Below are 14,871 nucleotides of genomic sequence, written 5' to 3'. Positions count from 1 at the left end.
AATACTCCAAGAGTTACACTGAAAAGAAATTAAGTACTTAATTGATCCAAATGCCTTTCACAGAGTTCCATACTGAAGTCCTATTTGCAATATTTCAAATATCTGGGTGCACTCTGTCCCAAGGAATACTTTGAGTACCTCACATGGCTTATCCAATTATTTCCACAACATTCTGAATTAATACAAATTCAGGAATTAGCCCCAGCTCAGTGGTTATTTGCCTAACATGCTGGTGGCCCCAGGTTTGATCCCCACCATTGCAAAAACAACCAACCAACCAAAACCACAGAACAAGCCAGGTGTGATGATGCACACCTTTTATCTCAGCACTTGGGAGGCAGAGACAGGTGTATCTCTGAGAGTTTGAGGCCAGCCTGATCTACACAGTGAGTTCCAGGACAGCCAGGGCTCTATAGAGAGATCCTGTTTCAAAGACAAAACAAAACAAAAACCCAGAACCCAAAAACCCACTGTCCCATTACTGTGTAACTTGAGCCAGTTCGCTAATTCCTGTCACAAAATGGTAGTAACAGCAATAGATCATCGATAATGCACTTAGGATAGTTTATGGTACACAGTAAATAAGGGTACTTGAGTGTTTCACCACTTCCTGGTGGCAAACTTTCTAAAGTCAGAAGCAGTGGCTATAACTGGGATCACTTCAGCAGTGTGTGGCAGTATGCCAGAGTACGCCACTGGTGTTAAGGCCAGCAGTTAGGACATCTACAGGTCCTACTGACTGACTCTGCCGACCTTAACCTATAGGTAGAATTCCCAGACTCTGAAACCCTGACCAGTGGGGGCAAACCACAGTTCAGGTAGCTCCCACCATTTGCCAAGTTCACCAATAACCACACCATGTTTACTCCCAAGTGATCCTGCCCCAATGGCCACCCATCAAACTGAGATAGGAAAAAGGCGCAAACACCAAAAGGAAAAGCTAGTAGTTTATATAGATCGATATATAGATATATAGATATTGATATATATTGTGTTTACATAGTCCACAAGTTAAATGCAGGTATCCATAAGAAGAGCATTAACAATAAAAATACAATCTGTGTGTAGCCAAGTACAGAGACTTAAAATGGTAAAACAGCAAAAAGGATCTCACAAAAGTACAAATATACAGTACAAATTGATTTATTTAAAACAGTTACAAAAAAGCACAACAAAATAGAGATTATCCTTAGAATTATTAATGCTTTGTTAAAGATCAGGTAGGATTAGAGGGTAAGAAATGGTATTGGGTGGGAGGAGCACCTGACTAGTTCTAAGGCTTTAGATACAATGCAGTTGATTACATATTAATTCAGCCATTACATACTGGGGATAGTGGTTGGGGGATCAGTAATTTATCTACAGGGAACTCCTACACAAATCAGATCCATCCAGACCTCCCCAGTGCCATCCTTCTCTACTCCTTAGGACCCTAAAACCACCTGGATGACAAAATCCCCATCTGTTCTCCACCCCTATCACCTATCCATATATTCTTCCCTCCCCTAAGGTGCTGTGCAAGCTGAGAGCAGTCTGCTCTCTGCAGCTGGAACATATACTGTTTTGGCTACAGGGATCCTGTGTGACTAGGAAGTGTGTAGAGGACAGCCGTATTTTAATACTTCAAGTTAGCCATGAGTACGGTCAGTCTCTTCCCCAATCCAATTCACTGAGTGCACACATGAAGCAAATGAGGGGTCCAACCTGCCCTCAGCAATACCAGCAGCTCACCAACCTTCACAGTTGACAACTACACACAAAGTCCCTGGCAGGGGGTGAGGTGGGCATAAAACCACTGTGTTATCTGTTCTTTCTCTCTCTCTCTCTCTCTCTCTCTCTGAAGTACCTAAGACCCCCTAACATAAAGACAGACTAAACGCTTCCAAGTCTGACATTAGGTAAAGGCACATGGGCTGCTGTCACACATACTGCAGACAGGAACCCAGTCTGAGGCCATCTTTACTGCTAAGCGTTTGCAGTGGATGGCTTTGGGATCACACAGAATGTTGAGTTTGCAGTCTACTAGGGGAAGAGCCTAGGCTTAACAGGAGAACTAATAAAGAAACCTTTAATGTGAAAAGTGCATTTATTACTATTATTCCTGCTGAGGAGGCTCAACAGGGCAAGCCATACCACTTCTCCCTCTGCCCCAGGAACTGTGCATAGTCTGCAGGTAAGGAGAGAATGCAACCAACTCTAGAATCAAGGGCCAATGTCATCCTAGGCCCAGACCAGGCTTTAGGTCCAAAGATGGATCCTAGAGTTGAAAAAAACTGACAGCTGCAAAGACCCAGATACTTATTTTATTATTGCATAATGTGGGAGACCTTTCCAACCCTGGGGAAGCTAGAAGGTGAAGGCTTCCAAGCAAAGGCTAACATCCATCTATAGTAGAATTCAGCTCTTCAACTGTAGTGTACAACTTTTCTGATCTAGAAAGTACTATAGCTTCAGTGTAGTTTAGTAAACTTAATTCTAGGAGGTCAACACACCTCTCTAAAACTTGGCCTCTGTCCTGTTTGCTTCTAGGACTGTGGCCTAATCTCCCATGGCCAATTCAATGAATCTGGTTATCTTTACTCCAAAGGCCTGAGCCTTTCCCAATGTCCTTCAGCTCATGCCAGTGTAACCACTCAATATGCCTACTCAATGCAGGTTTAAATCATGCCACCATCCTGTTCGTCTCTTAAAAGGCCTAGGATACCCACTGGCAAAAGAAAATTAAACCCAAATGGAGGAGCTATTTCAGCCAAACTTCAAACTCTTTCTCAACCCCAGAACATGGGGCTAGAGGAATGCTACTAGGATCCTGGCTCAAGACCTAACATGGTTGGTTCTTCTTGTCTTGAAACACGCTACAAAGTACCATAAAAGAGAGAAAAGGCAGTCTCTAGTAGGACCCGCTATTTCTCTCCAAGACAGGCAAATTTTTGGAGCCAACGGGCTCCTGGCAGCACTGAAGCCACATCCTTCCAGATCTACTAGCCCATCAACAGCATGCAGACCAACCCTGTCTAACATGACTGTGCTGTGCAGAAACACTGGTAGAACACAAGTTAGAATAGACCGGATGTCTGAGCTTAGTCTACATGGCCAAAGACATGAAGGACAGGAGCTAAATGGGCAACAGGCAGGACAGTGAGCAGACAAGAGCAGTGGCCAAAGCAGCACAGAGCAAAGCCCATGGTGTCAGGACCAAATGGGACCCTAAGTGTAAAGAGGGGTCAGTCTAGCTCTACTCAGGCTCCTCCCTCACCTCTGAGGGCCCAAGCCCCTTCCCCACTTCCTATCTTGATAAGGATGATCTTAGATTACCCATTATCCTTTACCAAGTTCCCCTTCTTCTAAATTGGCATCTGTATTTCCATTCAGTTTCAGAACTTTCTCCAAGTTCTGGGAATGTCCTATCACTGACTGGGAACAGGCTGATCTTTGTCAACTGCCCAGTCCCCAAAAGCTGACAGCTACCCACTGAAATGCTTATTCTAAAGACCACTCATGTCTCTTCCACACTTAGGGTAAGCACTGCCACAGCTCTGACAAGCATTCTTTTCTAGGGGTGCACACCAGGAAAGGGAGCCCTCAGCTCAGCAAAAGCGTGTTACGAATGCACGGCACCATATTAAGGGAGTTACTGTTGTTACTTTATCAGACAGGGATAAAAAAAGGAACCACAGCAGAAAGGTCAGTGCCCAATTTGGCCAAGTCTTCAATAATTTCTTTTTCCAGGATTCAGCGGGCATTACCAGGCTAGAAAGCTACAACTAGTGTGAGTAGAGAGTGATTTGACTTCAACTACAACCAGATGCACGTTGGCCCCATTAGGAAGAAGCTCAGTGGTATCCCTGGTAGACATTTCTTGAGCATCTACAGTGCATGTCACTAAATTCCCAGGATGAACCTTCGTGTGAGAAAGGGGGCTTTCAAGAAACCCATGCAGACATTAATCCCTAGGAATGAGTTGCTCACCAAACAGAGAGGCGGCCTTCTCCTACAGCTCTCATTTGAGAGAATTCCTCAAGACTCAACCCCACAGGCCCCCGCTGTAGGAAATAAGCCAGAGAAGCAGCAATCAGGGAATGGGGGCAAGAGAGGGGAAAGAACGTGATCTCCACCACAGCACAAGGTTGGTGTGGGACTCTGACAAAACTCCTAGACTTAAGGACTTGTCAGCTTAAGTTAAGCAGCTTCCTTTGGATGTTCCCCGAAAAGCTTGCTGACCAGGTATCTGCTCTCAAGGTCTGAAACAGAATGTAGGGCTTGCAGCCCGCCAGCCAGCTTCTGTCACTCTATTCCCGAAAAGAACCTTTAGCACCTGAACACTAAGAATGACTCCATTCTCAGAACTTCCCCTCCCCCCAGGAGGTAGGTAAGATTATTTATCCCCATTTGGCAGCTGGGGAGGAAGTGAAAGAGTGAGAGATCATAAGACTTGCCTTAAGTTTTGCTCATACCTCAGAAGTGTGGGACTCCTGATGACAGGCCAGGTCTTGACTGCTCCAAGTCTATCTATGAAGGAAATGCCACAATCATACTCTAGGAGAAGTCTAACTAGAGAGCTGGGTGGACAATACCCTGAGTTGCCTTCAAGAGTCTAAAGAACCACACACTCCCCCTTTAAAAAAAATCCACACAAAAAATACTCAACCACCTGAAAGTTGGTGGGGGAGCCTACATCTTAATACCCAGTGGAATCCTACAGCCCAAGCTGACACTACAAGTTGCAGGTGAAATGTGGTTTAAGGGAGATGGCAGCAAACACACCCAAGACAGCAACTACTCTTTGTAGAAGAACCCACCACCACACAAGGAAACAGCCGCTAAGATGTTACAAGGACTGTCCTGGACTTTCAGAGCTGACAGTGGAAGGGCAGTTTGGAGATGCCAAAATGCTGAGAGGCAATGGATTGAGATGGGAGGGGCCAAGAATGGGAAATGCTCAGCTTAGGGCATGGTTTCTTCTGTTTCTCCACTACAGTACTGCCAGTGAAAGAGGACATGATTGAGTTTCTAAGTATAAAAGTTAGAGCCGATAGGGAAACCAGAGACCCTTATACACCAAAAACTAGAGGTCTTAGTGGACAAAGGCAGTGCAGCTACACGTGAGGCCCAGATCAAGACACCATGCAGAGGTCAGGGCAGCAGAAGGGCGGGGGCAGCGCAGGCACTTAGGCACAACATAGACAGATAATGGAGGAGTGTGGGTGCCTAGAGGAAAAGGTCCTCCAGGTCTTTCCAAAGTCACTACTAGAGACTCAGGGAAATGTCAAAGCAGGCCTGACACGTGGAGTGGGAGTTTTGTTGGGTCAGCCACCTTTCAAAAGCCCTGCCTAGGGCCCATCATCTAGCAGTCAAGTCTTTTCCCCAAAGCCCCCGACTGGGTCCCGGCAAGGCAGTCCTTCATTCTCAGCCCTGAAGGGATTTCTCCTCTCTCTTTTGGCCCCTAATCTGCTAGAAAGCCTTACAGAGGAATGGGAGGTGAGATGGCAATGGGCAGAAGCAAAGGGTCAAGGAGAGTTCCGTAGATCATGGTGCTTCCCAACCCCAACCCCAGCCATAAACATCTGTAACAAAAATCACCCTTTAAAGTGCACGTCTCTCACAAGAAGAGTTCTGGGTGGGAACCTTCTCATTTTCAACCATTGGGCCTCCTGCCCTCCCACCACAAGAAAGGGAGGGGGAGGAAAAAAGAAAGAAAACAGTTTTACTGCTACTATAAGCTGTGGATCATTTTTGGCTCTTTCTTTGCTCCCTCTGCCACCTGCTCCCAAAGCCTGTACTTTCCCTTGCAGGAGCCAGGACCGAGTAGGAAAAAACAGGGAGGCCCTGATTTTGGAATGTTTCTTATCCTATGTGCACTCCCGCCCTTTCTTGCTCCAACCCTGCTATTCCTCATCTCAGCATCCCTAGGGCTGTCCTGAAAGGATGCCATGGGGTAATTAATGAGCAACAGATCCTGCTTTGGGAGGCTGTCTTCATGCCTCCTATTTCCCTCAAATCTCACTGCCAAGAGAACCATTCTCTGCTTGGCATGTGCAAATCCTCTGGCTGCTCACGGTGAGGCTCACCTCTGGGGATAAAGCCCCAGTCCTGGGCTGGGAAAGAGGTTCATTTTCCTGCATTGGAACGCCCTTCGATGGACAGCTTTACCTCCTGTGGAATGAAGGAGGGGCGGAGCAGCGCAGCCCGTGCCTCCTCCCCTTGCGCGCTGTATCTTTGGAAGCTTGGGGCTGGCCAGCAGGCCTGAGCACCAGGCTCAGGCTGGGAGGGCTCTCCCACCCGGGAACCCTCTCCTGAAGGTTGGATCTTCCCCTCACTGTCACAGAGTTCTCTGGGCCCCAAGACTGTCCTCTCAGGCCTTTCTCGGGGTATAGCCAGCTGGCCTGGGGGAGCACAGCCGGTCTGAGAAACTGAGTTACTGTTCAAGCTCTGTAAACTGATAGAGATGCAGACATCTCCCACCTGGAGCCGATGACAGGGCAGAGAGAAGAGTTGTGCAGTCCGCCCAGGGCTGCAGGAGGACCAACCCTGGCCATATACAAAAAAGGGGTGCTCGGGAGGCACCTCAATGCTCACTTTGCTCTGCTGTTCACCAACCACAAAATGCAGCATAACAAACCCAGGCCACTGGCTCTCCTGAATGTCCACAACTGTGCTGGAGTCAATCTTCAGCCCCCCACTCACTTCGGCACTGCGCACAAAATCCTGGGTTTGGAGGTCCTCTACCCGCTTCAGCTCTCCTGTAGCCAGCTGAATGATGGCGCCTTTCATGAAATGGGAGGGCAAGTGGGAGGAGGTAACGGGAGGTGGTGACGGCTCCTTGTCTGGGAAGGTGGCTCTGGCCTGCATGTCCAGACTTGGTGCCCCCAGGATCTCCGAGCCTACAGGCAGCAGGCTAGGGTCAGTTCCAGTGGGCACCAGGTTGCCATTGGCTACAACCATTGCTTTGGGTAAAGGTCTGTGTTTTACTGGTTCCTGATGGGATTGAGGGTAGAACACACGGGCCTGATGTTTCTCCACCAGTTCTGTAGGATTCCTGGCTGACCCTCGTCCCTCACCCTGATGGTCAAGGGTATGATGGGATAGGTTAAGAGGGCTGGCTTCATCTTTCCTCTGAGCTGCCACCACACGATAGTCCTGAGAAGCTAAAGTGCCAACTACCCGCTGGACCTCAAGGTCGGTGTCCGGGGTCCCTCGGTGTGCTGGCGCCGCCACCTCCACTTGTGGAGTCTGAGAACCTGAAAACAACTGTCCGTCCACCATGCCTTCTACCACCGGCACCAGTCCTTGGCCTTCACCCTTGCTGCTGGTGGAATCAAGGGCTTCACTTTCTCGTCGGACTACATTTCGATCTCGCTGTCTCTGTCCATTGGCAGCAGCTGCTTCGAGAGCAGACTGGCCCTCCTGAGGGGTAAGAACGGGGCTGGCACCTGCTGTTGGAGTTTCATGCAAGGTATATCCAGCAGGTAGCCTAGACATTTGATAATAAATGGGCATCCGGCCTGGAGCAAGATCCAGTGGTTGAGCGTTGGAGTGATGTGGCAACTGGCCGGGTGGGGAGGTGGCAGAAGAGGACTTGTTAAACGGCTGGGCTGGGGATGCAGCCTGCGGGGGAGGAGTAGCTTCTTCGGCTAGGAGTGAGGCATATGGCACAAAGTGTGGAAGGTGAGTAGTGGCAATGTTGGCAGAAGGAGAAAGGAGGGGACTAGGTAGGAAATTAGGTGGCACAGCATAAGGAAGGCTATAAGGAGACCCAATAAACTGCAGTGAGGTGGATGGGAGCTGAGCATAGTGGACTGGGGGATAGTGGATTCCTGGATGTTGAATCAGTGAAGACGCTACATTAAACGTGGGGGGTAAGGGACTCATGTTCACAACAGATGGGAGGCCAGTTGGTGAAAAGGTGGCAGGTGGCACAGCCACCTTATACAGCATGCCATACTGATCGACTGTCAGACCAGTGATGGCCTCAGTTCCATCGCCCCCGAGGCTGACTCTGGCTCCCGTCTGGCTCTGCCCGGCCACCACGACCCCTCGGGACCATTCAGAGGCATCACTGGAGGGCGTGTGGTTTGTGGAGCAGCTGGCAGTTCTCCCCATGTCCTCGCTGGTCACAGGGAGGTCTCGTTTCTTTGGTGGAAGGCATTCCTGACTCCTTTCATGAACAGGTTTCATATTGCTTTGCGGTGTTCCTGGAGCCTGGATGGGGTTTGCTTGCTCCTTGGGGCATCAGAAGGGACTTCTCTGTGGCTTCCCTGCACCCTTCTCTGCTGCTGGCTGGGGTGCCCACATCTGCTAAGGAACAAACCAGAGGCAAAAAAAAGTAACCCAGGGAATCAAGTCAAACAAAATATCAAGAATTGCACCCAAGTAGAAAGCTGTAACAGAGGAGAGTGGTGAGAAAAGAAGGCTGTCTTTTCACCTGTTAGCCTAAGAAAAGAAAAAACCAGTCAGGAAAACCACAAAGCACAAAGAGCTCCAAGGATGAACATTCAAGATGCATAAATAACCCGAGGGTTCCATGACCATCTTCTGGGTTAGTCATGCTTTTCATGAGGCCCTTAGCTCTTCACAGTCTCCTCCCACGTGTGGGGAGATCAATGTGGCATCTTCTTTCCCTCAATGTATGGCCTCATTCTTGCTTCCTTTACTCAACTTAATTTGAGTTATGATCTCACTTTCTCCCATCTCTTCTATCCTAAGACTGGCTAAATTCATGTCACTAAATGCTGAGGAGGTTTGCTTGTCTCTTTTTATTATTATTATTACTAAAACTTGTTCCAGCCGGGTGGTGGCAGCATTTGCCTTTAATTCCAGCACTTGGGAAGCAGAGGCAGATGGATCTCTGAGTTCGAGGCAGGCCTGGTCTACAGAGTGAGTTCCAGGCCAGCCAGGGCTACACAGAGACATCCTAGCTCCAAAAAACAAAAAACCCCAAGACCCTTGTTCTCTAAACATATTATGAAATATAGTATTTTTGTTGTTCTTCTTCTTCCAAGAAACTTTACATTCTAACTTGGATCCCATAAGAAGAGTGATTATTTTCGCTTGCTCTATAACTTGTTTCTTCTCCACCCTCTCTAAAGAGCAGCCAAACAATTTTGACTTCACACGGACTTCCCGTTCCCTGCTCTGGTCAGACTTCTTTTCTCCGTACTGATCACTTTCAATCTGCCTTCTTTTTTCCCCTTTGTTTCTTTGGCCAGCAGCTCCTTATCCACTGTAGGTCTGCTCTGGGTATGACTTCATACAATTCTGGTTCCATCTCTCCTCACACACATGGCCACTTACTATTTTTAGGTCCATATGATTCAGAAGAAAGTCTTCTCTCCCCTTTCCCTTACTGTCCCTTTTTGTAATCACTTTATGCACTGTCGAAAAGCATCTTTTTAGAGCCACTGTGATGGCACATGTATAGAATCCCAGTACTTAGGAGTCAAGAGTTCAGGATTTTGAGGTCGCTCTTAGCTACATAATGAATCAGAGGCTGCTCTGGGCTAAATAACAACCAATCTCAAAAAAAAAAAAAAAAAAAAAAAATCAGAAAGCATCTTTTTCATATGAACATGTCAATGCATATGAACTTTACCAATAATTTTTCCAATCAGGCTGAATTCTGTTGTTTTTCCATTGTCACTTGCAAAAAAAAAAAAAAAAAAATGCTTTTCCCTATAACAAGGAATCCAAAGTGCTTGTATTACCTGAGCTTCTGGTGGTACTTCTGAGCAGTTTTAGTAAGTGTCCTCCCCTCTGGCTTGGGAGCCTGCAAGACAGAAATAAGAATGCAGTAAGCAGGAGTCTGACCTGTCACCCTCCCCAGGTCATCATGAAAGGTAATTCCAAAGCCACCAGAAACCATCAAAGTCCATGAGCTCTTGCTTCATTCTCTACCCAAGCAGTAACAGCACATTTACCCAGAGTGCCCAGGAGACTGAAGGGGAATAAAAAATTCCAAGTCTGGCAAGATGGCTCAGCAGGTAAATGTACTTGCTACCAAGCCTAATGACCCGAGTTCCATCCCTGGGACCCACGTTGTGGAGATAATCGACTCCTGAAAACTGGCCTCTGGCCTACACACACAAATTAAAAACAAAACAACAACAACAAGAAGGAGGAGGAGGAGGAGGAAAAGAAGGAAAAAGAAGATCTCTTATGCTTTAATTTTGGTAAGATACCCATGGGGAGAAATTTTCATGTATCAAGTTTCATTGGTTTCTTTATCATAATATTTTTTATTCTCTACCCTAGTCTCCCAAAGATTAGACTCATTCCCAATCCAAATTTTGCTTAAATGCACAAATAAAAATGGGAGACTTAATACTGTTTGCATGTGAACAATGAGAAGCAGGGAGTTTCACCTTTATTAAGGGCCTATGAGTTTGCAAATGTGGAGATTATTTAAATAAGAAAGGTGGCACTAGAGGAAAAAGAACAATTATTTAAGTTTCTGGGACAGAAAAAGAGGTCAAGGGGGAGTTACTCAAAGTGAAAGCCATATTAACAGATTTTCTTAGTAAAATTAAAAGGGCTCCTCTGTGTGTGTGTGTGTGTGTGTGTGTGTGTGTGTGTGTGTGTGTGTGTAAAACTTTCTAAGTGACAACTTCATACTACTGAATGAAACGTGAAAGAAACTGAAAATATCCCTTTAAATCTATGTAGCTAGCAATGGGGAACAAAACTATTACTAAGCTACCAATATCTGAATCTACACTTGCCAGAAACATCAATAATTAAACCTTTCAAGGTTTTAGATGCAGCTCAGTTGCTAAGGTGCCTGCCTAGCATGCATCAAGCCATAGGTTTGATCCCCAGCATCACACAGATTGGACATGGTCATCCTCAACTACATTCAAGTCTATAGTAGGTCAGAAGACAGCCTGGGTTCCATTAAGAGCCTATCTCGAAGGAAAACAACAAGACAAAAACAAAAACAAAAAAACGGGCCATCAAAGTCTTAACAGAGTTAGCAGTGTTGACTAGTTCTGAGAAATTACTGCCTGTTCTGTCAAAGTCACACAGAATACTGCAAGCCTCGATCCAACTGAAGGCAACATTTACCTAAGATTGGCATAGTTCAAGAGTACACAAAATGTGGAAATGTGGAAAAACAAATTCCTAGTGCCACAAACAAATCACAAATTGGGTACAAGTCATGCATTCATTCTTCATCAACAGTGTTTAATTGACAGCACTCAGCTTTCTCCTTAATTCCCAAAATGATGCTTGCTCTCTGTAGCTAAAATAGCTAAGAAAACCTGTCTCTGGGTCACCAAGGAGTTAGCAAACACAAGATAATGAAAGGATGGAAACAGGCAATAAGTCCACCCGCGCCCTCACCACCACCCCCAACCCAAAAGAAGAAAGCCAAGCCTGCGCACCCGGTTCCCACAAGGCAAAACATTTCAGAATCTGAAACCTGGGTGTGGGTGTATGGAGCAGCTCTGGAGATTTTCTCATGGGAAAGGACACAACTTGTGAACCCAACTGAGCTAAGGGGCAAAGGAACCGTTCCAGAGACCTGCCAATAGAGACGGGAACACAGCTCCTCTTCATGCCTGGATTGGAATCAAGGGGTTGCACCCTGAGGGAGACCCAAATTCTCTGAGGGAAAGGGGTGCGCCCCACAGAAAGGGAGCAGCCTCGTAGAGATCAGAGGCTGGCTTTTGATGATCCCTCAATCCCTGTTCCGACAAGGGTAAGGCCTGAACTAAGGCATTCTATGTTTAGAGAGTCGGGGGTCGGATATCGGGCTGAGGCCAGGCCCCGCTGGCGACGCTTCCTTGTTTGGGGGCCCCTTCCCGCCCTGAGAACTCGGACATCCTGGCCCGTGGGCACAACACCGCCGGGTTATCAGGGCCTGAAGCCGCCTTCCGGGCCAGGCGGGAAAGCAGCATCTAGAGGACTAGGCACGGCCTCTTTCGCTCTCTCTGCCCGCTGTTTGGGGCGCCCTCGGCCCGGTGAAGCAACGGGCTTCTAGGGGGCCCTTCCACCGGAGCTCCGAACCCAGGCTCGCTTGGCCTCAGGCCAGCCCGGCGGCCACCACTCCAGGCGACACTCACCGGCCCATTTCACGGAGCTCCCTGGACTCCTCCCGCTCGTCCCGGAGCCGCCGCCACCGCGGCCGCCGCCATCCCCGGCCCCGGAGCCGCCCCACACCCAGCGGCCCCCCCCAGCCGGGCGCCCGGAGATGGCGTCAAGCGGATCTCGCCCCCGACGCGGGGAGATGACGTCACGACCCGGCCTGGGAGCACCGCCTACCTTAAAGAGGAGGAAGCTGGCTGCCTGCCCATCATGTCCAGCGCCCCCTTTGGTAGGAAAATGAATGCTTATCCCTCTGGATGGGTTTAGTGTGTAGTTGTCTCCTTACTTCTCCAGGCCCGGATTCCCTAGGGAAGTTTTCACAAGCCATCACTAGAAATCCATACAATGGTGGTCCCTGGGGAACTCTTTAGGAAGTCCCAGAATTTGCTGGAGTGGGAAGATGGAAGGGTCATTGTAGGGTCAGGGCGAGAGTGCTGGTCCCAGGCCTATTTAAGGGTCAAGAAATAGCCCAAAGTGGACCTTGTGCAGGACCTAGCAGAAGAAGCAGCGAGTACTGGAGACCTGGAAGTGTGCGGAGAATTAGAGGAAGGTATTTGGTTCAGGACAGCGGAAAGCAAGTTGGTTTGGTGAACAGAGGGCTTGGCTACTGATTTGAAATACTGTGTCACCTATTAATTCCAGTTCATATTTGAATGAAAGTTTGATTGGCTTCAGTAAAAACAAAAATGAAAGGCTGATTTGAGATTTGGAAGGTTGCTGATTGGAGAGGGGCGGTTTTTTGTTTTTTTGTTTTGTTTTGTTTTTTGTTTGTTTGGTTGGTTGGTTTTTCGAGATAGGGTTTCTATGTAGCTTTGGAGCCTGTCCTGGACTAGCTCTATAGACCAGGCTGGCCTTGAACTCACAGAGATCCGCCTGCCTCTGCCTCCCGAGTGCTGGGATTATAGGCGTGCGCCACCACCGCCCGGCTTTTTGTTTGTTTTTGAGACTAGGTCACAAGTAGCCCAGGCTGGTATTAAACTCACTGTGTAGCTTAGGGTGACCTTGAACTCTTAATGCTCCTGCCTCTATCACCCAAGTGATGGTATTACAGGTGCATTCATTACTTTTTTATTCCTGTGATAAAATACCATGACCAAGGTAACTTACAGAAGTTTTTTTTTTTTTTTTTTTTTGAGCTTACCATTCCAGAGGGTTAGGAGTCCATTGTGGTGGAAAGCATGACAGCAAGCAGGAGTCTTAGCAGCTGGAGCAGAAGCGGAGGTTTTGCATCTTGAACTGCAAAGCAGTGAGAGTCAACTGGGAATCACCTATGGCCTTCAACCTCCAAGCTTGTCCCTAGTGACACTTCCTCCAGCAAGGCCATACTTCCTAAACCTACCTTAAAAGCGTCAAGATTCAAACATCTGAGCCTATAGGAAAACCTGTCATTCAAACCACAACAGGCACACACCGCCACATTTGGCTAATGCTTGATTTTTGTGTTCAGATTACAACTATGCTGAAAAAGTGGTTATGTATGTCTTATAAAAACAAATTGGGGGGCTGGAGAGATGGCTCAGAGGTTAAGAGCACTGGCTGTTCTTCCAGAGGTCCTGAGTTCAATTCCCGGCAACCACATGGTGGTTCACAACCATCTGTAATGAGATCTGGTGCCCTCTTCTGGCATGCAGGCAGAACACTATATACATAATAAATAAATAAAGTAAAAAAAAAATGGGGCTGGAGAGATGGCTCAGCAGTTAAGAGCACTGACTGCTCTTCCAGAGGTCCTGAGTTCAATTCCCAGCAACCACATGGTGGCTCACAACCATCTGTAATGAGATCTGGTGCCCTCTTCTGACCCGCAGACATACATGCAGGCAGAACACTGTATACATAATAAATAAATAAATCTTTTAAAAAAAAATTGGCCGGGCGGTGGTGGCACATGCCTTTAATCCCAGCACTCGGGAGGCAGAGCCAGGCGGATCTCTGTGAGTTCGAGGCCGGTTGGTCTGGGCTACCAAGTGAGTTCCAGGAAAGGCGCAAAGCTACACAGAGAAACCCTGTCTCGGAAAAAAAAAAAAAAATGAACAGAAGAAAAGCTGGGGGATTTGTAAAGGCATTCTGGACGGGTTTCTTTTTCCTCCCCTTTTCAGTGACTTCAGTAAGTAGCTATTGTGTTTGTTTGTTGTTTTTAAAGTACTAGTTAGGGCCAAGGGAGATGGCTCAGTGGTTAAGAGCACTGACTGCTCTTCCAGAGGTCCTGAGTTCGATTCCCAGCAACCACATGGTGACTCACAACCATCTATAGTAGAATCTGATGCCCTCTTCTGGCATAGATTTACATGCAGATTGAGCACTCATATACATTAAATAAATCTTTAAAGTACTAGCTGGGGGAATGTAGCTTAGTTAGTAGAGTGCTTGCCTAGCATCCATGAAGTCGTGGGTTCATTCTCTAGCACTGTATACAATGGGAGATAGTGGTGCATACCTATAAACCTAGCACTCTGGAGATGGAGGTAAAGAGGATCAGAAGTTCAAGGTCATCTGGCTGGCACTACAGAAGACCCTGTTACCAAAACAATCAAACAACAACAAAAGCACACACATACATAAAATACACACAGGAAGTACAAATAGTAGCTGATGCTTCAGCTAGTGTCTGGTCCCTAAGGTGTGGCTGTCTGACTTTTCCTTTTTCTTTTTTTTAACTACTTTAAGTTCACTACTAAGTGAGTGGGAGGAAGATGTAAAAAGAACTTCTGAAAAAGCCAAGCCTATGATCCCAGCACTTGGGAGGCTGAGGCAGGAGGATTGTCGCAAGTTCAGGCCAGCCTGGGCTAC

General features: G+C 47.4%; 1 protein-coding gene across 2 annotated transcripts; it reads right to left on the bottom strand.

Moving 5' to 3' along the window:
• Window positions 1-4,931: 4,931 nt before the first annotated feature.
• Atxn1l (ataxin 1 like) lies at window positions 4,932-12,171 on the bottom strand. Of its 2 annotated transcripts, none has more exons than XM_059264016.1 (3): window positions 12,060-12,171; window positions 9,702-9,763; window positions 4,932-8,295 (listed from the first exon to the last, which is right to left on the bottom strand). In XM_059264016.1, exon 3 carries the CDS (start codon window positions 8,173-8,175, stop codon window positions 6,109-6,111), a length of 2,067 nt encoding a protein of 688 aa, XP_059119999.1. In that variant the 5' UTR covers window positions 8,176-8,295; window positions 9,702-9,763; window positions 12,060-12,171; the 3' UTR covers window positions 4,932-6,108. The 2 variants fall into 2 exon arrangements, with proteins under 2 accessions (XP_059119999.1, XP_059119998.1); XM_059264015.1 differs by having other exon boundaries at window positions 4,932-8,292.
• Window positions 12,172-14,871: the final 2,700 nt, after the last annotated feature.

Source organism: Peromyscus eremicus, chromosome 5 (genome assembly GCF_949786415.1).
Source record: "Peromyscus eremicus chromosome 5, PerEre_H2_v1, whole genome shotgun sequence".
NCBI lineage: Eukaryota > Metazoa > Chordata > Mammalia > Rodentia > Cricetidae > Peromyscus > Peromyscus eremicus.
The sequence above is the reverse complement of the archived record's forward strand: the minus strand, read 5'-3'. Positions and strand labels throughout refer to the sequence as shown.